This window comes from Ursus arctos, unplaced genomic scaffold, assembly GCF_023065955.2.
Source record: "Ursus arctos isolate Adak ecotype North America unplaced genomic scaffold, UrsArc2.0 scaffold_10, whole genome shotgun sequence".
Classification (NCBI taxonomy): Eukaryota; Metazoa; Chordata; class Mammalia; order Carnivora; family Ursidae; genus Ursus; species Ursus arctos.
In genome coordinates this window covers 56587282-56612562 of record NW_026622764.1, presented here as the reverse complement: position 1 = coordinate 56612562, position 25281 = coordinate 56587282, and the positions used below count along the sequence as shown (strand labels likewise).

Here is a 25281-nt window from a genome sequence, read left to right as displayed (position 1 = left end):
TAAAGATAATTCTCAACTTCCTTCTAAAAACTGGCTCTCCCAATTTTTCGTACTATGGCAATCTAGACTAACGTGGTTAGGTCCCACCTCCTACCAATACATAGATTATTTACCAAAAAAAAAAAAGTTTTAAATGCATCGTCAAGCTCAAAAGAAAGACACCCACTCAGGTGTTAAAAACGAAGAGAACTCAAAGCCAGAGCCGTGAGCCTGAGCTCCCTCAGCAGGGTCCCACCCACAGGTCGGGGACTGGGCGGACTCTGCGTCTAAGCCCTGGAGACTCGGGACAGGCTGGGATTCTAAAGAGGTGTTACTTTAAACCTAAAGTGTCCTAACTTACACAGATACTAATCGAAAAAGTTGGTGTGACAATATTAATATCAGATAAAACAGACCAAGTTAAAAATCATTTCTATGTAAGGCACAAAATAGTCTATGCTGTTTTCACAGGAAAGGACTCTGAGTTAAGGAATGTAAACCCGATCTTTGGGTTTGGGACTGACTGTTACAGTATGTGCGGAACTTGGGCTGAGAATAGGGTACCTGTTATTCCCTACTCCCTTTCAAAGGGATTTACTCTAGAGTTATCCCCAACAGGACACATCTTGAAATTACTTTATAGATCAGACCAGAGCTTTATTAACTAAAACAGACAAATTTCAGTTTCAGTTATGAGTATAAATGTTTGCAACTATGGAGAATGATATTTTGTAAAATGCCTAAAAAGGAAGAATGAGAAAGTTTTATAGAATTCCTTTTCTGAGTTAACCAACCATTTCCTAAACTATAAGGACATTTAAAAGGAATACAGAAATCTTTCCTTTACAAAATATACTTCCAAAAATATATCTAAAACATGAAAGATCTATATTGGCTTTTAAAACAAGCTTTAAATTTACCATGAGTTTATGAGCCCTTTCCCCTTCCAATCCCAAAATTTCTTAAGAGTTTTATGTTCCCCAAATACAAAGTATACGTTAGTATCTACTTCTGAATAGTTCCGGTAAGTTTTTCTTTTTCAATTATAACTTTGGAAAAGAACTGATAAGGTCTTATCAAGAAATCTCAGCATGCTAGAGCTCATTTTATTAAAATGAACCAATTGTGAGGCATCTGGCTGGCTCATTTGGCTCATGTGGTAGAGCATGCAGCTCTTGATCTTGGGGTTGTGGGTTCAAGCCCCACGTTGGGTGTAGACACTACTTTAAAAAAATTAAATATTTAAAAAAGAAGATAAAATAAAATAAGATAAAGTAAGATAAGATAAAATAAGATAAAATAAAATAATAAAATAAAATAAAAATGAACCAATTGTGACAAACGCAAATGGCTGCAATTAAATGATTTTAGCTTTAGACAGTTTCTCAGTAGTTAAGTAGACAGAAATAAAGCCAGAAACCTTGGCCACAAACGACTTTCCACTTTTTCCACAACAAACTATTCCTAGTGCGCCTGGGTGGCTCGGTCAGTTAAGCATCTGCCTTTGGCTGAGGTCATGATCTGGGATGGGGGTATCCTGGGATCGAGTCTCACATTGGGCTCCCCACTCAGGAGGGAGTCTGCTTCTCCCTCTGCCTCTGCAGCTCCCTCTCTGTCAAATGAATAAATAAAACCTTAAAAAAAACCCAAAAAACTATTCCTAAAAAAACCCCAAAGCTATTCCTAATAAGCAGGAGCATACTCATCAATTTATGATCAGAACCATCTTTATCCCTCCCCCACCCCTTAGCATAGGCACAGAGACAAACAAACAAACAACAACAACAAAAAACAAACAACCTTTTAGGCTAAGTTTATTTAACACTTTTTTGTCTAGAGTCCTCTTCACCTCAGAAAATACCTTTTATCTTTCATTTTGTTTTTAGCTCAGGCCAAAATGTCAAGTTTGAGACAAAGATTTTTCCATCCCAAACTTAAAGCAAAACAAGCAAATAAAAGCCTAAGTTGCATTCCATTTTGCACTTCCACTCACTGCAACCCCTAGGAGACTAAATCTTAGTGAATCACTGTTCTGGATCCTGCTTCACTTCGCTAACATCTTGGCGAGGCCTCTGTATTATCTTAGTCACAGGGTTTTACATTAAAATGTAAGCAAAAGAGGACAGTCTGCGTTTTGGTAAACAAACTAGTATATTAAGTGGTGAGTCGCTATTTTTTTGCCTTTGCCTTTCTTAGAATTAAAAACATCTAAATATTCAGAGACAAATTATTTCTATATTCTTGTTGGGCATTTTAGAGACTCACTCTCAGAACTTATCAGGAGATCTCCAGAAATGCACATCAGAATCATGAAGGTAACTTCTTTCAAAATATACATGTTTTGTCTCCACTGGATACCCAATAAATCAGAATCTCTCTGGAAAATTCAAAAGATTAAAATAACAAGGAAATAGTATGCAATATTAAAAAGAACAAAGTTCATCTTATCAGGTCTGGGTTTAATTTTACCCTTCTTACAAGCTAGTAAATCAGCCTGCTACTGCTTCATGGATCCTGGCAGAACACATGAAACTCCGGGGTCAGAGAAAACTTGATCGTTCACAGCACAGCAAGCAATATAGCACCATATTTGTGATGTTTCCTTTGCCCACAAGTCCCACAGGGGTCATGCAGATGGCCCAGATGGATTCCTGGACAGGAAGTGGGTTGTGTTATAGGAAAGGAACACCGAACCTGGGGATTGCTGTTTTATCACAGACAGAAAGCAAACCTCCTCTCTGTCCCAGAGGGAGACATTAGTTCAACCCTCAAGGTTGCTTGCTGCAAACACAACTCTGAGAAATGGCCTAGATAAAGAGCAGTTGGGGCCTTGCATTCTTTAAACCAGCAAGATGTGCTGGAGTACGAGAGGACCGTGTAAAAGAACAGCCTAAGAGTGTTTGTCAACACATGTATGCAAACTAATATGGAAATGTATCAAGAGTTAAATTTGAAAATTAAAAAAAAAAAGATGTAGGAACATATTATAAAATAATCTGGGTTTGTTTGTTTTTTTTAAACGAGAGACATGTATAGTCTTGTAAATGCATAGAGAACTTTAGAAGGACGTGAAGGGTATATAAGAACCTGCCTTAGAAGTGGAAATGGGAAACCTGAGTATAAGAAGGACTTTTATTCTACTTTATATCATTGTTTTTGCTTTGTTATTACAAACACATCTTTTTAAAAAATCATAAAAATTCACCTGTTTTTTGTCAGTAGATATCCTGGCCATCTCTTCGTTATCTTCTAAGGGTCCATGCTTTCCCTCTTCCTTTTCCTAATTAAAAGCAGATTAAGGGGAAAAAAGGATTAGTGCACAAAACAGAATTAGTTCAATATTTCCTATTTGAAGGCTGGTTTTCTTGGTTTTGGATCATTCATTTTTTTTTTCCTGATGAAAGTCTGCAATAACTTCACGATTTGTTCAGGTTTAAGTTCAGACTACTTAACTTAGTAAATAAGGCCTTTACAATCAGGCTCCTACATACTTTTCCAAAATACAGAAGGACTGAAAGTTGTGGTCAGAAAATAGAATTCTGTAGTTTAAGATTTTGGAGTTGGGCAGTTTTAAGGAATAGTCCAGAGTGTGGCCATAGCTAAAAAGGGCTAAAGGGGAGTAGGGGTAAATTAACTGGAAGTGGGAAAATAAGGAACTAGGCAGCAAAGGCATTAGATATGGACTGTGATAGGCAGAATAGTGGTCCCCCAGAGACTTGCCTGTCCCACTCCCTGGAGACTGTGGCTATGGCACTTGTTACTATGGCCAGATTGAAGATGGAATTAAGGCTGCTAATCATCAGACCTTGAGATGGAGGATTTTCTGGGTGGACCCAATGTAATCACAATGGTCCTTTTAAGTGAAAGAGAGGCAAGTCAGTGCCAGTGTGACGCAACATGAGGCTCAGTCTGCCACTGCTGGCTTTAAGGATGGAAGAAGAGGTTCAGGGTTCAAGGCAAGTGGGCAGCCTTGAGAAACTGGAAAAGGCAAGGAAATGGAATCTCCCCTGAGCCTCCAGAAGGAAAACAGCCCTGCTGACACTTTGATTTTAGTCTAGTGAGACCCATTTCGGGTTCTGACCTCCAGAACTGTAGGATAATAACTACATATAATATGTGTTTTAAGCCACCAACTTCGTGGTAATTTGTTACAGAAGCAATAGGACACTAACATATGGATGTCCACAAGTCTCTTCTAAAAGTAAAACTTGGAAAGTTTTGAGCCAGGGGCTAAACTCCTTCATTTATTAATTCAACAAATATTTACTGAATCCTTGCTATGCGCCAGCCACAGACCTAGTTGCTCAGGATGCAGCCCTTATAGAGCTTACGACACAGGAGAGTGACTATGAAGTGAGTCGATAATTAAGACAGAACGATATAGCAGGATTCTGCGAGCCCTGGTAGGAGGGATATGTAATAAATTGGAGAAAGTTTGAAAGTGGGAATGGTAAACTTGGTGAATGTTGAATTCAGTCTTATGAAACAAATGCTGGATGCTAGAAAAGGAATAACCTCTAAAAAGTTGACAAGGAAAGCCATGTCCTGGAAATCACATTTCTATTCCTGCACAACAGAAGTGGAAGAAGTGATCTTGGTAGCGGAATGGTGGGAATGAGATGGCAGTAGTGGTGATGATTATATGAGTGATAATAATAAAGTACCTAACAGTGTTTCCCAAGCACGAGGCTCTAAACTATCTCCTTTAATCCTCATAACTTTACAAAGTAGTCCCTATTGTTTCCATTTTAGAAATGAAGAAATTGTGGCTGAAAGAGATTAAATAACTCCATAGCTAGTCAATGGGAAAGCCAGGACCTGAGTCCAAGTCCATTGTCTTAACCATTAATGCTACCCTGTTACTGTTCTGGAAAAGTACAGCAAGTAAACAATGGGAAGAAATGGGAGAGAGGGACAGAAATGATGTGTAAAAAACAAGGCAACAATACACTTATTCTAATTCTTATACTACAGTAACATTCAGGCAATTTAGATATGTTTAACTTAACTAAAATGAAAAACTATGAACCAATAGGAGAGATTATTATTTTAAAATGATGGCCATTTTCAGTGGTGCTAACCTTTATTCTACAACTTTTAGTTAACTGTGCTTTTACCAAGAAGTCTCAAAAACAATTAGTTTCTCTCCCACTCATTTATCTAGTTTTGGGCTGGAGTCTTAAAAATCATTGGATTTTATACTTAATGTAAACTTTGCTGAACAATCCTCAAAGAGCATCCATTCAGTGTAAATATTTGACAACATAGAAAATCTCAGGTATCAGTCATATTTGGAAGTGGATATAAGTTAAAATACACTGAGGCTGGTAAAAATGAATGACAATCTAAATGTCCAGTACTAAGGGAATACACACGGTACATCCACACAATGGACTGTTACGCCAACATTAAAAGGATAATAACAAACACATATAGTACAGTTTGTGCCAGGCACTATCTAAGAGCTTTACAAATACTAACTCGTCCACTTTTCATAAAAGCCCCCTGTCGTATGTACCAGTATGTACCAGTAACATTCCATTTTATGGAATGAGGAAGTTGAGAGAGGGAAAGTAACTTACTCAAGATTACGTAACTAGTAAGAGGTGGAGTCCAGATTTGAACCCAGGCAGGCTAACTACAAAACCACTGGCTACTCTTAAACCATTAGACTAAGTTGCTGCTCCAATGTGGCTAACAGTATTACAGCATAAGCATTTTCCTATTTTAAGTGAAAAAGGTTGAATCCAGAGTAAATGATCTCAAATAACTTAAAAAAAGAGTGAGAGAGAGAGAAAAGATTGAAAAACAGCACAACAATGTCAGTAGTCGCTAGATAGTGAAACTATGAAAAATTTTTTTTCTTCAGTCCATTTTATAAATAATAAACATACATTACTTTGGTAACAAAAATATTTAAAGAAGACAAAAGGTTGGTAAAATGTCAAAGGCAGTACTTCCAATATAATTACATGTCAAATTGCATCTTAGAGTTTCTGTGACTTATTTGTATAGCAGAAGCAGAATAAAGAATTTAAGTGAAACAAACTTCTTATTTTAGCTTAAAGAACATTTTCTTCTCTTAATAGGAAAAAGATCTTACTCAACCCTATGAACATAATGTACAATTAATACTGAATTTATTTCATACATATTCCTGTTGAAAAGAACTTAATTTCAGCAGAGGCTTTATTCTTTATATATAATATGTTTGTGTGTGTGTGTATAAATACATGTGTGTGTATATATATATATGAATTAAAATAAGATCTAATCTTCATATTTAAAAAAAGGTGTCTTCAAAATTAGTCCTCAAATCTCTAAGAAGCCCAGCTTTTTAAATGTGCTTTTAAAAAGTCTTAAATCTCGGGGTCCTTGGGTGGCTCAGGCAGTTAAGCAACTGACTCTTGATTTTGGCTCAGGTCATGATCTCAGGGTCATGATCACAGGTGAGATCGAGCCTCACATCCACCCCGAGTAGAGCCACGTGACAGGCTTCGTGCTCAGGGGGGAGCTTGCTTGAGACCCTCTATTCCTCTACCTCTGCCCACCCCCCCAACTGCTCACATACATGCGCATTCTCTCTCTCAAATAAATACAATCTTTAAAAAATAAAAATAAAAAATCTTAAATCTCTAAGCATTTGTTCTAATCTGTCTCTTCAAGACAATTTTATCTGCAAAAAAACCAAAACCAAACCAAAAAACCCAGTTTGAAAATCTTCCACTTTGATAAAATAGTATTAAGCTACTAAGAGGCCGAAAGAATAAAAGACTTCAAAATCATGAAGGAAATGAAGACCTTCTCAAAGTCATTAATAATATATGGAGCCAGGGTGGGGGGTAAGGGAGTGATTAATAGGGAGTAAAAATACAAAATGCTTTGCTATTTTTTAAACATTTCACATAGTAATTGGAGGAGAAAACTACTCCAAGATTTAGCATTTTATCAGGAAAAGAGAATTCCCTATATACACACAGACTTTGCACCCTTCACAAAAATCCACTCAAAATGGATCACAGACCCAAATGTAAAACATGAAACTAAAAAACTCCACAAAAAATAACATAGGATAAAACCTAGATAACATTGGGGATGGCGATGGCGATGTTGATATTACAAAGGAACGATCCATGAAAGAAATCAGTGATAAACTGGACTTTATTAAAATTGAAAACTTCTCCTCTGTGTAAGACAATGTTAAGAGAATGAGAAGACAAGCAACAGACTGGGAGAAAATATTTGCAAAAGACACATCTGATATAAGACTGTTATCCAAAATATACAAAGAATTCTCAAAACTTAAAAATAATAACCTGACTAAAATATGGGCCAAAGACCCTAACAGACACCTCACCAAAGAAGATACACAGATGACAAATAAGCATATGAAAAAATGCTGCACATCACATGTCATGAGGGAAATGCAAACTAAAACAAGATACTACTACATGCCTATGAGAATGCCCCAGAACACCGACATAACCAAATACTGGAGAGGATGTGAAGCAACAGGAACTCTCAGTCATTGCTGGCGGGAATGCAACATGCTACAGCCACTCTGGAAGACCGTCTATTAGTTTCTGACAAAACTCTTTATCATATAATCCAGCAATCACGCTCCTTGGTATTTACCCAAAGGAGCTGAAAACTCACATCCACACAAAAATCTGCATACAGATATTTATAGCAGCTTCATTCATAACTGCAAAAACTTGGAAGCAACCAAGATATCCTTCAGCAGGTGAATGGATAAATTACATATGGTATATCTAGGCAATGGACCTTACTCAGCAATAAAAAGAAGTGAGTGATCGAGCCATGAAAGGACACAGAAGAACCTTAAATCCATATTGCTAAGTGAGAGAAACCAACTAAAAGGCTACATCCTACTGTATGATTCCAACTATATGATGTTCTGGGAAAACACAAAATTATGGAGACAGTTAAAAAAAAAATCAGTGGTTGCCATGGTTGGGGATGGTGGGGAAAAGATAAAGAGGTGAATTTCTGGGGCAATGAAGCTATTTTGTATGACACCATAATGATGGCTACATGTCATTTACATTTGATGTATACAGGATGCACAGCACCAAGGTGATCCTGATGCGTCAACGTAGGCTCCTCAACCGTAGCAAATGTACCACTGGAGAGCATGTGGTTAATGGTGGAGGCTATTCATGTAGGGGGGAGCAGGGAGTATACAGGAAATCCGTGTACTTTCCCGGAAATTTTGCTGTGAACCTATAAGTGCTTTAAAAAGATAAAGTCCTAATCATTAAAAAGTTAAATCTTTAATTCCCTGTTAAAATTCGTCAGTGTAGTCCTTATAAAAATCTGAACTCCCTTACAAGGCATACAATATGTTTTATTTTCTGATTCTTATATACCTTTCCAAGCTCATCTTCAGTCTCTTCTCTTCACCCAACTTCACCCTCCCCCATGAGGATCACAAGTTCTCTCACTCCTCCACGCTTTTCCATATAGGGTCCCTTGGCTTGGTAAATATCTACTCATTCTTCATGTCTCAGTGCAAATGTAGCTTTCCCTGTGCATCCTTCCCTCACTTCCCCATGCAGAGCCTGGCCTGCAGTCTTCAGTCTTGGTAGCATCTCTGCTTATACTGGGTACTGGACTCTGCCATCTAACTGCATCTTGTTTAAAAACCTAATTTTTGTCTCCATTAGAAAATAAGAACCAAATCTTTCTTTATGTATCTCCATTGCCAAGCACACAACCTTATCCACCATAACGAAGACATCAAAAAGAAAAAGAGAATGGTTATGAATGACCTCATAAGAGTACTATTGTATTTAAGGATTTACAAAAAGTCATTTTGTGGAAAATGTGAAGCAATCTTTCAGCACAATTACTGGCAAGTTGGAAACTTCCATAAGCATATGCAGAATACAAGCACGATTTTCTAAGAGAAAAACAAGCAAAAATCCTGCACTTAAAAAAAAGACTGAAGGAAAGTACCAAAATGTTAAAAATGTTAAAGTGATGTTGTTAGAATGGTGAGAAACCATGGGTAATTTTTCCCCCTTTCCTTTTTTAAAAAAAATGTCTTAAATGCTTAAACAACCTAATACTATTTTCCATATCTAGCTCTGGCCCCCTAAAACATTCTAAATTTCCTAATCTACCAAACCAAACCAAATGGTGAGAACCTAGCACCATGCCATGGAGGAAAAAGATGAGAAGGTAGCACCCTGCTGCCCAAGGGTTGGAGAAAGTGAAGATGTAGACTTTTATGATTATTATTTCTATATATTCCTAATCTGTTTTGATCACCTCTTTCAGATTCAAAAAAGAGACTATTTACATGGAACAAGAAACCAATTAGCATTCACAGATTACCTATTACAAAAGCAGATGCTAAAGGAGTATAAATAAGACATGGTAAAATAAGACATAGTAATAAAAATAAGGTAAAATAAGACATGATCTCCATCTTCATGTAATTTACAGTTCAGTAGAAGAAGGGGGAAACTACCCACAGGAAACATCAATAGTATACAACTGGGGCATAAACTATGCATCTAATTGTCCAAACCAACATATAAATACCATTAATACCTGATAAACATGGTACAGTCTAAGAGGGTAACAATTCTATTTTTAGATTAGAAAGATGAGCTATTACAGCTATGAGTTACAAATATCACACGAAGCCACAGAAGTATTTTGCAAATTTTAAGGTTTTCAGTTTGCTCTTTAAGTGTGACAGAAACTGGAAAAATCTAATTTAAACCATTGCTAAGTGGGAAAAACTAAGGAAACAAAATATACCTGAGATTTTTGTCTTTGGGCTTTTACTGCTGGGAAGAGCTCCATCCAGAGACTGAGCAGGGTGAAAAGGTTGACTTTAGAAAGCCTTGGTATTTGACCTGTACAAAAGAGAGGGCAGACACTTCAAAATTTTTACTAATGATGAAAACAGGAACTCATCCTCAATGCCATTTGGATGCTGCAGCCTTAACTCGGCTGCTTTAGTAGGAGGCAGAGAAAAAGGATGAGAGGACAAGAGAATCAAAGGGCAGGAGCCTGGCTACAACCTCACTTTCGGTGACCTCCTCCGGCACTTTTCAAAGTTGGGCCCTTTCTCCAGCCCTCACAGGGCAAGGGAAAGAAAATGGTACAACTGATACATGTAACTATGGGAACAATCCAAAGGAAGTTATGAAAAGTCCTTGCGTCTGATGTCATCGTGGGGCAAGCTTTTCTTTAAATCGTGGTGTTGCAAGAAGGGCAGTGCGGTGACCTTCGCGGGGAAGGCAGTTGAAATACAGGAAAGCGTCGTGTGTGGTTAATTTGGAAATCAAGGCAGAAACACTGACTCAAGACCCGAGATCCTAGCTCTAGGTCCTGGGAGGAACAGTGAAGGGCGGGGGCGGGGGTGGGAGTAAGAGGGAATGAGCGCGACTTCAAAAGCAGGTACTGCCAGGCCAGGGTTCCTGGTGACCGAGGCGAGAACGCGCCGAGGGCGGGAATGAGACACCCCGGGGCAGAAGCACGGGTGAGGAGGGGCAGGCAGGGAAAGCGGAGTTACAAGGAGGCAGAGGCTCAGGGCAGAGCGAAAGGCTGGGGTGGCAGCAGCAGGGTCCGAGGCACTCACCGGTCATGCTGCCAGTCTGGGTGCTGACTGACCGCCCGGCCCCCGCGCTCTCCAGATTTTGCATCTGCCCTGCTTCTTTCATCCCAAGCCTAGCGGCCTCTGCTGCCCAGAATACCTCTCGCTGTCTGGCATGATCTTGGCCCCAGCGGCTCCACCTCCCGCCTCCTCCCAGCAACTCTACGGCAACCGCCAACTCGGCGCAGCCAGTGACGTAGGAGCCCGACGGCCACTTCCGGGCGCCTCGTGTGTCGTATTAGGGAGGCGTGGACGCGGTGGCGGAGGGCTAGCCCTCCAGGGCCGGCTGCATGGGTAAGGACCTTTGTGCAGTGGATCGTTTGAGGCCTGACTTTAGCTGTCGATGTTTTGGCTTGGAAGTCCCGGGTTGTGCACACTCTGATCGAGTGGTGAGGCCTGCGCAGACTTGAGAGTGTGAAGGGGGATTGAAATGGAACGCTCTCCCAGCTGTCTGTCACGGTGGAGATCTTAGAGAAGGGGGAGGAGGGGCTAGGGATGTGGGAGCTGGGCGGTCCGGGTGGTTATCATCAGAGATCGGCCAGTCCTTAGGAACTCAGTGCCTGGGACTACCACAGGGACGTTCTACTTCTCTTCAAACCCATGACCTCAAGAGGTCCAACTGTAGGGGTACCTGGGTGGCTCAGTGGGACTCTTGGTTTCAGCTCAGGTCATGATCTCGTGGTCGTGGGATCAAGCCCCCTGTCGGACTCTGTTCTCAACGTGGAGTCTGTTTCAGATACTCTCAAGCAAACAAACAAATAAAGTCTTTTTTAAAAAGTCCAAATATGATTATGAGAAAGGTGGGGGTAGGAGGAAGTAGCAAGTGGCCCCTGGAAAGTATGGGGAGTGCCATATTGACATTGTAGGTTTGTGCCCACTGCATTTTATTTGATTATTTTGTGAGTGTCCCAGGCATGACTCAAAATGAAGCTCCTCCCCGGTGACTCAGAGCCCAGTTTCCCTCACCATCCCCTTCTGTTATCACAACTTGAAATACTGACAAATAGCAAGACATTAAAACAGCTTTTCGAAAGCAAAAGCAGAACGTTATTAAAATTAATCATTTTGTAAAGGATTGAAGTGGTAATCTTCAGTGATAATGGGTATGGCTTATAGTTCCTTAATTTTCACTACTATATAGTATTTAACTGTAACTATATACCACAATTTATTTATCCATGATTGAGCCAAGAAACATTTGGACCATCTCCAATTCTTTGCTATTGCAAATAATACTGCTATAAACAAAATGTTTAGGGACTATGCTTAGGAGTAGAATTGTTGGGTTGTTATTGTCAAGTTTACCAGATAATGCTGAAAATTTTTACAAAGAAATTGAGCCAATTTATATAGTTCTACATCACCACTAATTCTTGGTATTGTCAAACTTTTAATGTTTGCCAATCTGGTTGGCAGAAAATGATATCCTGTGGTTTTGATTTTCCCTGATTTCCGCTTTGGTCGAGCATCTTGTACGTTGGTTGGCCATATGTGTGTCCTCTATGCAATACCTGTTAACCATTTTTCTCTTCGGTGGTTTCTTGTTTCTTACTCATTTGTAAGCATTCTTTATATATTCTGGATATTCATTCTCAGTTGGGAGTGTGTATGATAATTATCTTCTCCCATTTGCCACTTGCTTTTCACTTACTTTATTATGTCTTTCAGTGCACAGTTATTTATTTTAAAGTGCCAAACCTACCAGTAATTCTCTTTCATGGGTTTTATGTCTTAGTATCTTTACAAGATGTCTTTCCCACCCAAGATTATAAAAATATTCTTTTATATTTCCTCTGAATGTCATAAGTTTTTCCTTTGACATTTACATCTGCATGCATGTAGAATTCATTTTGTGCATGGTGTGAGGAAGGGGTCCGATTTCATTTTCCATTTGGGCACTCAATACCAGCACTATTTCCTCATTGATATGCAATATCACCTGTGTCATATATCAAATTTCCATACACATGAGTCTGTTTTTGGGGCCTTGTATATCATTTGTTTTTTGAGTCTGTTTTTGGGCTTTGTATTGCATATCATTTGTTTATTTGAGTCTGTTTTGGGGCTTTGTACTGCATATCATTTGTTTATTTACCTCCCTCCCCCCAAAAAAGACCTTATTTTCTTCAAGAATTTCTTGGCCCTTTAATCTTCTGTGTAAATTTAGAGTCATATTGTCACATTCCTCAAATATCCCACTGGAATATTGATTGGAAGTGCATTGAGTTTATAGATCAATTTGAGATATATAGGCTTCCTGTTCCTGAACATAGTATATGCGTGTGAACATGGTAGATTGGGTTTTCAAAAAGTTTCAAAAGGATTTATGATTTTTCCACAAAGATTTTACATATATTTTATGATTTAATTCTAGGTTTTTTTGTTGGTATTGTAAATGAAAAATTTTTTTAAATAAACTCTACCTGCAACTAGGGGCTTGAGCTCACGACCCCAAGATCAAGAGTCACATGCTCTACCGTCTGAGACAGTGAGGCACCCTGTAAATGAAATCTTTTTTAAAAATTATATTTGTAAGTAATTGTGGCTAATAAATAGAAATGCCAGTGATTTTTATATATTTATCTTATATTGAGCCATCTTGCTAAAATTTCTTATTAATTTTAATACTATTTATTTTTAGTTTCTTTTGTTTTATAGGTGGAAACGATATCATCTATAAATAATGACAATTTTATGTATAGCTTTCTAATATTAACCTTTTATATCATTTTATTGTCTTACTGCACTCTAGGATGTCAGGGAAATATTGAATAGAAGTTATGGTAACAGGCATCCTTTCTTGTTCCTGATTTAAAAGGAAATGATTTAAAATAATTTTTTTAAAGGATTTTATTTATTTATCTGTCAGAAAGAGAGAGAGAGTGCACACAAGCACAAGAGAGCAGCAGGCAAAGGGAAGAGCAGGCTTCCCGCTGAGCAAGGAGCCCAATGTGGGATTCAATCCCAGGACCCTGGGATCATGACCTGAGCAGAAGGCAGTCGCTTAACTGACTGAGCCACCCAGGCGCCCCAGGAAATAAAGTTAAACTTTAAAGTATGGTTTTGCTGTAGGCTTTTTCGCTGTCCTTTTTCAAATTATGCAAATTCCTTTCTATTTCTGGTTTTTTTTTTTTTTAAGATTTTATTTATTTATTTGACAGAGAGAGAGACAGCCAGCGAGAGAGGGAACACAAGCAGGGGGAGTGGGAGAGGAAGAAGCAGGCTCCCAGCAGAGGAGCCTGATGTGGGGCTCGATCCCAGAACGCCAGGATCACGCCCTGAGCCAAAGGCACACGCTTAAGGACTGCACCACCCAGGCGCCCCTGGTTGTTTTTTTTTTAATCACGGTAGGTGCCTTGTATCACCTTGAGAAAGTTCTTTCTCTACTGGCCTGCTGAGAATTATTATGAATGGATGTTGAGTTTTATCAAACATATCTTATGTCTGTTCAGATGATCCTATAGTTCCTCTCCCGCAGTTGATGTGGTGAATTATACTAATTGATTGCTTGATTTTAAATCCACTTTGTCTTCCTTCGGTAGACTCATCATGGTCATTGTGTGCTGCTTTCTTATTCACTGCGGGGTTAAATTTGCTAATATTTTAATTTAAGATTTTTTAATCTATGTTCATGAGTGAGTTTAGTGTATAATTTATCATGGTCTTTTTGTTTGGTTTTGATATCTTGATTAGGCTACCCACATAAATGAGTTAGGTAGCGTTTCCTATTTTTCTTTTCTCAGGAAGAGTTTGTATAAGGTTGAAATTACTTGTTCCTTGAATGTTTATTAAAACTTACTTGGAAAAGCCATTTGGGCCTAGTGCTTTGTAAGGTGGAAAGACATTTCACTACGAATTCAATTCCTTTATGGGTTAAGGGACTGTTCAGACTATCTTTTCTCAGTCAGTTTTTGGTAAGCTATATTTTTCTTGAATTTTGTTCATTTTATTATATAAGTTTTAAAATTGGCATAAATTTATAAACTTTATAATAAAATAATTTTTCTAAATGTACAAATTTATGAAATGTTCTCTCACTATCTTAATTTCAAGAACTTTCTGAACTCAAAAATAAGTAAACAATCCAATTAGAAAATGGGCAAAAGACTTGAATAGTCATTTCATCAAAGAAGGTATAAAATGACAAGCACATGAAAAAAATGTTCACCATCATTAGCCATTATGGAAGTAAAAATTAAAACCATAATGAAAAAAACCATAATGAGATATGGCTGCATATATATTAGAATGGCTAAAATAAAAAGTACCGACAGAACTAGATGTTGGCAAGCATGCGGACAGCTGGATATCTCTTATATTGGTCTAGGGAATATAAATTGGCACAGCCACTCTGGAACAGTTTGACGATTTCTTATAAACATGTGCTTATTTTATCACCCGCAATCACACTTCTGAGTATTTATACTTGAAAAATGAAAACTTAGATTCACACAAAATTCTGTACATGAGTTTCATAGGAGCTTTATTTGTAATAGCCAAAAACTGGAAACAAGCCAGATAACCTTCAGTGAGTGAACAGACAACAAACTGCGGAACACCCTGGCCGTGGAATACTACTCAATAAAAAGGAAGGATACATGTGTCAACTTGGGTAAATCTCCAAGACATTATGTTGAGTGAGAAAAAGAAACAATCTTAAAGGGTTATGCACTGTATGATTATATTTCTATGCCATTCTCAAAGTGAAAATATTAGTGATGGAGAACAGATCAGTGGTTGCCAAGTGTTATGGTTGGGAGAAGGGTACCACTATTAAGAGGTAACACAAAGAGGGTCTCTGGCTGGCTCAGGGGGCAGAGCCTGTGAGTCTTGATCTCGGTTGGTGAGTTCAAGCCCCACATTGGGCAGTAGAGATTACTTACACACACAAAAAAGAGGTAACACAAGGGAGTTTCTTTGTGTTGATAGTTACTCAGACCTACACATGTGATAAAATTTCATAGAGCATACACCTAAAACCAAAAAGAGTGCATTGAGAATTACTGAAATCCAAGTAAGGTCTATACCTGAATTAATAGTACTGTACCAATGTCACTTCCTGGTTTTCCCAACGTACTATGATAATGTAAGCTATCATTGCAGAAACTTGGAGAAAGGTACATAGGAGCTCTCTATTATTTCTGCATCTTGTTTGAATTTTAAATTCTTTCAAAATAAAAAGATATCGGTATCTGTATCTTATATATGTGTATGTATATGTGATTATATATTTAATATTATAATATATTAATTATCTTTAATCTCTGTGAGTAAAATCTACCTTTAGAACAACCATTAGCTTTGTCGCTCACTTCCTTCTTTTTGGGTTGCTGTTTTCATTCCATTTTCAGTCCTGTAATATTTCAGAATTGTTTAAATACTCTATTTTCTTTAATTTCTTGCTGGTGCAGCCATATTTTATCTAGCGTTTTTGGGTGCTCTGTAACAAATTTGTTTGGGCTATCTTATCTACAGTATTACTGGAAATAATAGTTCTGCTGCAAAGAAGAATAAGGGCTAAAAAGGAATATAAGACAAATGCTACCTAAGTGCTAAGAAGTGGACAAGCTCAGTTCAGGTGAGCACAACAAAGGCTAGCTTAATCAATAAAAGGTTTTAAAAACCAATAGATAATCTATGGAAAGAACATGGACTTTGATGTCAGATAGATAACCTGATGTCTCTAACCACCCACGCTCTTTACTAGTGAACTGTGAGTTAGCTGGGACTCCGTTAGCTGTGGGTAACAAATATCCACCAAATCTCCGTGGCTTGCCACAACAAAGGTTTCCTTCTGGTTCACATTACATGTGATAGCACTGTTCCCGGGGATTGACTCGGGGATCCAGGCTAAAGAAGCAGGCTTTGGATATTCTTTTCTCCTGGGAGAAGGAAAACAGATGGTCGAACTACGTGATGACTCCGAGAGCGAGTCTCATGTTGAGCCAGACACCCCTGAGATGGGATGCATAATCCTGTTTCAGGGACATGCTGAAAAGGCAGGTACAGCAGATATCCCGACAATAATGCAGTATTAGTAAATTGCCTTTACTAATCATGGATCCTTTTCCTGTTACTTCACGTCTGGTCAGAACAAAGAACTCCATATCCCCTTTTCCAGAATCTGCAGTTTTCAACATTTTACCACATTCATACCTTTTTTTTTTTTAATTCTTTCTGTTACATTTGCACACCTCCCACCCCCACCCCAATCTTTTTCTGAGTCTTTGGGAGCAGGTTACAGACACTGTGCCAAACCCCCCCAAAAATTCCAGTATGCATTTCTCCAAAACAAGGACACTCTAACACATGCTCATCCAACAGCCCAAAACGAGACCAGCGTTGATGGGTCACTACAAGGCAATCCACAGGCTCCATTCAAATTTTGAAAAGTGTTTCAACACCTGTCATTTCCATTCTAGTTCAGCTCCCATCCAGATTCGCTGAGTTTTGACCCTCACTATTTTCCTTCAACCTGGAACATTTCCTTCGTCCTTCCCTCTGTCTCACAACATTAACAGTTTTAAAGGATCTAGGCTTTTCATTCTGTAAGATTCCTTTCCACCGGGATCATTCTGATGCTTCCTTACTACCAGACTCAGGCCATCCATTCTTGGTAGGAACGCTACAGATCACATCAGGGGGCAACTCAGTGTTCACATGTCCCAGAAATGGTGACGCCAACCTTGTTTATCTGGCAAGTTAGCGCCTATCAGGTTTCTGAAGTCACCAGCAACGTCATTATTTTTCCCTCTGTAATTGGTCAGTATTTTGTGGAGAGAAATCCCCCCAATTATGCCCATGTCCTATACCCATTAAACCTCCACGTATCAACTTTAGCATCTGTTAGTGATTCCCACATGAATTAACCACCATCGTGATGGCTGTCCGGTGGTGATTTCTTATTTCCATCATTCCTCCTACATATAGTTGTCATTCTAAAATAAGAGTTTTTCCCTCTTCCGCATTCATTCATTCATTCATTCATTCATTTGTTCGTTCATTTATATCTGTATGGACTTGTCTTTCCTATTTTATTCAATGAGCTGTAATCTGTTACCATTTATTTTAGTGCTCAAATTGTCCCATATTTTATGAAATCCTCTTTTATCCTTTTGACACATCCCCATAAGTCTTTGAGCACTTCCTTACATTCTAGGGCAACAAGATGCTCCAGACGCATTTTCTACATTCCCTGCACCAGACGTAGAGCTGACCATTTCCCCAAGGGGCCCTGGTTCCTCTTAGTGTTTAAAAACTAAGATCTAGGCAGTTAAGTGTGCTATGTCATTACTACTAGACCTCTGAGAAGCTAGATCTAGAAAATATATGAATATCTATATACGTATACACACATACTCATGTATCTCTTTTAGTAGCTATCTACCTCTCTAAGAGTTCACATCGACACCTTCAGTTCCAAAGTCCAGCACATCAGGGTTATTTCTAGCCTCTCCCTTTGTTGTATTTGCAAATCTCCTCTCAAACAGCAAGAAACCTGCCTCCCATTATTTCTCTTTCCCTTTCCTTCTCCCCTGCCCCCAAGTCCCCTAATCTAATTTCTCTAGCACATTGGTTGCTCCCTTGAATGCCCCACCCCTGTTGCTGCTGCCTCCACAGCCCCTTTGGCCTCCAAAGGAAGGGAAGGGAGGAAAGGGAGGCTGTAAAATGGCTTTTTGACTGAATTATTCAGAGAGGGAGGAAAGAAGACAGGAAGGGAACGAGGGAGGGAAGTATGGTGATAATACGTTTATCACAAATTTTCCTGAAGACTAGGGACTCCTGGGTGGCTCAGTTGGTTAAGCGTCTGCCTTTGGCTCAGGTCGTGATCCCAGGGTCCTGGGGTTGAGCCCCGCATTGGGCTCGCTGCTCCGTGCGGAGCATGCTTCTCCCCCTGCCTGCCACTCCCCTAGCTTGTGCATTCTCTCTCTCACTCTCTGACAAATGAACAATAAAAATTTTTTTAAAAAGTCACAAATTCTCTTGAAGACTAAAGGATCCCATGTAGCACAGTGCTTGGCAAAGAATAGGTGCTCAGTATCATTAATTATTGTCCTTCCCTTTTTTTTGTCTTTCATTTGTTTATTCTCTCTAGAAAACCTGAACCTTCTCCTTTTATCCTAGGTCCTGTGTTGGGAATGTAAACATTAGCAGTGTGTTTATTTGGACAGAATCTTCTCACAGCAAAACGAGCTGGGGTTCCATGGAGCCGATCACAAAGACAAGGTATCTGTACCGGGTTTGTGCTACTGTTGGCGTTGGCCGAGACCACATACCCGACCTGTAGAAGAAATGTCCCTCACACTCAACCTTGCTGTCCGACATGGAAGGCACATCATAATCAGTGACTGTCTTCTGCAGGCCTGGAGATACGGTGCTGGAGACTGCTGGTGCCCAGTGCACCCTAGTGGACAGAAGTGGCCCTAATTTGGTCATTTCAGTCAAAGATGTAACCATCAACAGCACCCTGAATCCAGAAATTAAGGTTTCCTGAACAATTCTCAGAAGGCAGTTCCTGGCAGCACTTAAACCCCAAGGAAGCAAAGAGAAGCCTGAAACAAAATCCAGATGCCCTTCACAGAACATTCGCTTTGTTACGGAGGGCAGTGCTGCCAGAGAGAAATGACTTCTCAGGCTCACATATGTTGTCCCAAATGGTGTCCTCAGAAAAGTAAACTTGGTGCCATGTAGATTAATGTGCTGCAAGTAAGACTGTCCAGGAACCCTGGGAATGTCTGTGCTTCCATGAGGTGGGAAGGACTGGCAAGCCCACTTCATGTACTGCCCTGAGGCCCCCTGCCACAAGGCCGCCCACCAGAGCCTGGGCAGGTGGGCCTGGGCACCACAGGCCATCTCCAAGCCACTTTTGGGTCCCCATGTGTGTGGCACCCTCTGGACCGGTTTGAGTGTTTCTCAGCACCCCTGAAGAGGTTCTGTAATTAGACATGTTAGAAATCAACAGAAGACATTAGAGGGACAAAAGGGGTGGGAGTAGAGAAGGAGCTGATGGAGTATCGGCTGTGCATCAGACACCTTATGGAACAGTACTGATAACAGTAACAGTAGTATCTTACTATTTACTATATTCTGTTCTAGGTACTGTACACATATTATGTACACCTTCCAGACGCCTTCCAGCAGCCTCGTGAAGTGGGTATCATTATTATTATCGCTACTTAGAGGAACCAAGACATGGAGTAACTTGCCCAAGCAGTATAGCTTAAAAGATGTAGGAGCAGGATATAAGTGTGTACTCCCTCATTTGATACTCCCAGCAATTCTGTGGTTCAGACTTTTGTCCCCTACATTTTACAGATGAGGAAACTAAGGCCGTCGGACCACCAACATCAGTGCCACTCAGGAGCTTGTTAGAAACGCAGAATCGGGGGCCCCACTTCACACCTATGGAACCAGAAGCCGGACAGAACCGCTGGCCAGGACCAGAGGGCTCCAGCAGGTCTCACACTTGCACATGTGTAAATGTCACCCAGAGAGTACGTTAAAACCCCGATTCCCGGGGCCAGCCGCTAGAGATTCTGAGTCTCTGGTGTTTAGCAGTAGTATTTTGGCTCTCTGTAGAATTGCTTTTGCAAAGTACTTTTTGGTATCACATTATCTACCAACATTAGCTGATGTTAAAAAGCAAAATTTGCATGCTGATTAAGGCATAAGTATCAAAGTTTTCTTTGGCTTGGGGTTGACATACTTTTTTAAAGGCCCAGAGAGTAAATATTTCAGGCTTTGGGGACCATTCAGTCTCTGTCGTATGTCATGAAAGCAGCCACAGGCAATAGGAATGATTGGTACAACTCTAACTCACCCCTTCAGTTGGCTTATAGCAGAGAACCTCCGGTGATCTCACTGAGAGCAGTGCAGCTTGCATTTGAAGAGCGGATATTTAAACACTTGGAGAGGAAGGGATCTTAAGTAAAATAGCGAATACTGTAGGAGAGGAAAAACAATTTTTCTCTACCCTTCTAGGTTCTTGGCTGAGAACCCTCTCACCCCTATAATAAAAGACAGATGAACAAGAAAAACAAACAATTTTAATTATGTATATAAGGGAGCCCCACAAAGATACGAGACTCAAAGCCAGCCAGGCAATGGAGACTCGTATACTGTCCTGAGCTAAGGAAAAGGTTAGGGGCTGGGGCTTCAAAGGGGAGGAAGACAATTCACAGGAAGATGTGAGGAGCAAATGTTTGGTAAGCAAATGTTTGCTCTGCCATGCAGGTAAGTCGCTCAGATGAAAAAGCTTTCTCTGGTTATAGCTCTCTTCCTGGTATGGGCCCCCTTTCTAATTTTTTTAGGTAGTTAAGAAGGAGGTAAAAAGCTTTTCCTGAGACTGCTGGGCCTCGATTATCTTCAGCTCAAAGTAATCTGCATGCGAAGGTAGCACATTCTGGGACAGCGTCTTCTGACCCCCCTCAATACAATATTCCTGGTTAACTTTCTTCAGGCTGACTCGGAACACCTTTTCCACTGGGCTATAAAATCCTAATCCTTGATCAGTTTCCACAAGATAACTTCTCACCTTCAGGGCTATAAATTGTCACTATTTCTATCAAGTATGTGCTATTAATTTAAAAAAAATGTGAGAAGTAATCCTCATTTTATCATTTTCCAGATGTGGAGTAATTTTTCTCATTGGCATTATGAGAAAAACCCCATGAAGTTGAGTACTGTTTGCTGTAAAGATTTTGTTGAAGACATAGTTTTCTAGCTTACAGGATGTCATCTTGGAGTACCCACAGGATAAATTCTCCTGTCTGCTGTGAATCATGTAACCTTCCTAACCAGACACCGGGAATGAGTTTTGTGTCCTCACTTTCTCCCTGGTATAATCTTATTTTATCTACCCTCATTTGTATTTATTTCCTACTTTCCCCATTAACTTAATTTTTATCTTATTTTGCGCATTTTTGTAAATTGCCTTATGTTCTTTTTGGAATACAAATTTATTTAAATAAAGAGTATGTTCAGATTGGAGGATTCTTTAGTTTAATGTTCCTTGAGAAGGAAGAGGAAATGAAGCTAATATTTGCATACTCAGAAAACAATACATACGATGTCCTTGACAACAACCTAAATGTCATATACTCACATTTACACCATCCATCCGATGACAAAAGTTGTCTGTTCTTAGTTGGTATGTATATCACACGTATCTCATCTCAAGGCATCTAAATAATCTAGACAGTTACTCTGCAGTATTTCTCTTTTGTTTTGTTTTCCAAACAAAATTCACATTTTATTAGATTGAAATAAACTGTGAAAAATGTCCTCACGTAAAAGCAATATTTTCTGTATTATTCCTAGATAAACCACAAAACTTACTTTTGCAATAAGACCCGCTTTCCTGGTTATGTATATAAATCAAGATGATGTGATAGATGTTGGTTAAAAAAAGAAGATAGGGAAAACCAGACAAATCCGTTATCAGTGTCTGTGGACCCAGGTCTGTTGTGCTCGGAAATTAGTGCTTCCCGTACATCCGCTAAAAAGCTGAGGGCCCAGTTAGGGTGTGGGCATAGTAAAGGGACACACGCAGCAGCAACATGTGGGGGGCAACAATGGCTCGTGCTTCCATTTACAGTAAAAGTAATTTATCTATTTACATCCCGTTGAGGAAGACATAATCTACACCGAAATCCTCCTTAGGCGAGCGCACGGTTTCTGACGCTATATAAACAACCATTACAGATTTTTAACAATATACTTAAAACACACTGTACTTGCATTGAATTCAGACGCTTCATTGCCTTTTATAAATTATTTTCCACCCCTTTTACCCCCTACACCCTCAACATTTTTTTCTTCCAAGAACTGATGACTCAAACCCTGGTCATTAGATCAACGATAGTAAATGTCATGCCCCAAATGATTTCAACCTCTCCATTGTGCCCCCTGCAGGAATCACATAGAAATGAAACTCTGCATTTTTAATACTGTCTTCCTGGAGAACACAGGACATGTGTGAGTTCAGACCATGGCCATTTACAGGTGAGCGCTCAGTGACTAGCAGGTTAGTGGGAGGCCTGTAGGCAAATTTGCCTTCACTGACTAAAGGGCCTGGATGTATCTTACAGCTTTACCTGCTAATAACTGACAAAAGGCATCCTAAAACATTCTCTTAGATATTTTCAGTGATTTCTGAATTAGCTTTAGGAAACTCTGACACATTTATGTGTTTCTATCATGAAATCCAGGTCATGTTTTGTATTGAGTTATTGCCACAAGATTGCAAGACTTGATCTCTGTTCAGTCCATGTTTGGGGTACGTTTTGTGATGCTTACATCCATGCTCCTCAGTCTTCATCCTGGGAAGAATCCACAGGACCTTAAGCAGAATAGAAACATTAGGAAAAAATATATAAATAACAGGTAGATATAGAGCGCCATAAATTGTGGACAGAAGCTCTTTATCTTTCCCTCTGTTTGCACTGGAGCCTAAGGCAATGAAGCTTCACGGAGAGTACGTCACTTTCTACGTGTCGACGTGGTGTTTCTCTGACCTGTTGAGGCAGCGATCCCATGTCTTCCACTGTGAGAACACTTGAGTGCTTAGAATAACCTCGAAGGTGACTTAAGATTCTAGGTTAACTTAGCAAGTCCTGTAGAACTTCCCAGAACGTTTTATTGAATTTCATGTTTCATGGCCATATTTGTGGCATCCTCAAACTGAAAATCGTAATAAAATTCACTATTTTCCATCAGTTCACTCGTGAATGTGACACCGTAGCCAAGCTGCTGGCTGCCGTGAAGATGCCAGATGTTCGCTGCCAGGTTTTCTCCCCCCAAGGGCTCTCGTTAAGGTAGGACATGTTTAAGAATGACAAATGGAACCAATGCAATAGAAATCCGTTAATGTACTGAGAGCCCAATGCTTGACCTGCCATAAAGCTACTCCTTCCAGCACGTGTGTCATTCCTCATACTGTCTCTATATAAAACAAATGCTTGCAGGAGCGCCACTTAAATTTCAGAAGTATCCTATCTGCCTGCCTCTTGAGGAAGGCCCATTTCCTTCCATGATGCTACCTTTCTTCACTTCTCTGAAAAAAAGGCAGACACGACATTGTCAAATCCGGAAAGCAGTTGCAGTGATTGTTGGAGAAAAAAGAACAATCTTGCCCAGTTGTTCTCACCACAACAGACAGTAAAGCCTGACTTTCCAAGAAGATCCGAGTGTGTTGATATCTTAGGAACATTCTCTAAAAGCCTGGTTCACGGGGCTTTGATTTTGGGAGGAAACTCCCTGTGCCTGACCGCATCCCTGCTCCATAAGCAGCCCCTGCCGTGTGTGTATATGGAGGCCACCACACATTGGGTGGACAGGGAGAAAGACTGATTCTAACAAGTGGAAGCTAGTAGGATAGGAACTGAGGACAATAATGCGAGTTTACGCTGACTGAGGATTACCCCATGCCTGACGGTGTGAACCAAGTACATTGTATTATTAGATATTATGTATACGTTGCAATAAGTATGTAATTAAACATTCTATTGTAATACCACAATGCACTAAGTTTTTAAGAAATCAGTCTCTCTCCTTGCCCAAAATGTAGAGTATCCTCCATACACACCTAGGAACTTTGATCATGTCCCAGGACATGCCAGACAGGGCACTAGGCGCTTCGCATACCTTACAATACAACTTCATTATCCTCCGTGGTCTCAGCTGTCACACAGAGCGACAGTTTTTCAGGGGAGTCCCCCTCATTGTGAATTAATAGGTCACTTGACTATTTCATTCAATCCTTTCTGCAGAAAAAGAAAAAATCAATAAAACCTTACAAAATTGTCTATGTCTGTATAAAGCACCCTGAGCAGGTTCTCTATATAAATTAACTTAACTCAGTTCAACACCGTTTTATTACACACCGTGTTCCAGGAGGTTCGGAATCCGATGCTTCTTTCTTCAGTTTTGTGATTTAAAAAACATCAGGGTGGGTTACAAATCCCCAGCAGCTAGGTGGCAGGTGCTTTCCCACTGCAGGGAGGTTGTGCCCAAGACACAGCAAGACAGGCTGGCTTCTGGACACCCTGCCCAGAGCGGCCCCAAGGCCAGACCCCCCTAAACCCTGTTGCTCAGCAACTGTTTTCTGTGTAACTTACCATTGTCTGGATCCTGCCCCAATGCTCTGTTGAAAGGCTCTCCGGGTTCTTTCCTTTTGCCATATCCTCTGGCCTTTCCATTGCCATCATTCTAGAATCACCAGATTTAACAAATCAAAATAACAGTGTCCAGTTAAATTTGAATTTCAGATAAATAATGAATGATATTTTTAGTATAAGTACATCATATTTATTAAACTTATACTAAAAAAAATTGTTGTTCATCCAAAATTCAGATTGAACTGGGCGTCCTGTGTCTCATCCGACAACCCTACTTTATTCGCTTTGTGTCCTCTGTGGTGTGTGACCCTAGAGCCTCCAATCCTCCTCAAAACTCTCTTCTTTTTGGGTTGTCTCACTTTTGTCCCTTTTTCTTTTTCCTCTCCTTCTGCCTGGTTCGGTGACTTCTGGAGCCTGCAGTGGGACCATTAGTAGTATCCCCAGGCCTCTCTTTTGATCTCTGTAAGCTTTCTCTTTGGTGAGGACATCTATTCCTATCACTCAGATCAGAGGTTCCCAAAGGATGATGCCAGATGAGCGGCAGCACCAGCG

At 39.9% G+C, this 25281-nt stretch overlaps 1 protein-coding gene and 1 long non-coding RNA gene across 4 annotated transcripts in view; one reads left to right on the top strand and one right to left on the bottom strand.

The window, feature by feature from the left end:
• The window catches only part of CDADC1 (cytidine and dCMP deaminase domain containing 1), a 49007-nt gene extending 38205 nt beyond the window's left edge, over positions 1-10802 (bottom strand). Inside the window, exons 1-3 of one of the 2 annotated variants that reach the window (XM_026493252.4) lie at positions 10598-10802; positions 9772-9869; positions 3185-3259 (exon numbers count right to left, since the gene is read on the bottom strand). In XM_026493252.4, the coding sequence (XP_026349037.1) occupies positions 3185-3259; positions 9772-9869; positions 10598-10679 (255 nt within the window). In that variant the 5' untranslated portion in view covers positions 10680-10802. The remainder of the gene's footprint in view (positions 1-3184; positions 3260-9771; positions 9870-10597) is intronic. The other variant, XM_026493251.4, reaches the window with a different exon arrangement.
• Positions 10803-10805: 3 nt separating this feature from the next.
• On the top strand, positions 10806-24491 carry LOC123000700 (uncharacterized). Of its 2 annotated transcripts, XR_006408853.3 has the most exons (6): positions 10815-10906; positions 13774-13959; positions 16088-16190; positions 18737-18838; positions 19709-22615; positions 23330-24491. It is a non-coding gene; the product is annotated as an uncharacterized LOC123000700 (long non-coding RNA). The 2 variants fall into 2 exon arrangements; XR_007188928.2 differs by having other exon boundaries at positions 10806-10906; positions 18737-22615.
• The last annotated feature ends 790 nt before the right edge of the window (positions 24492-25281 follow it).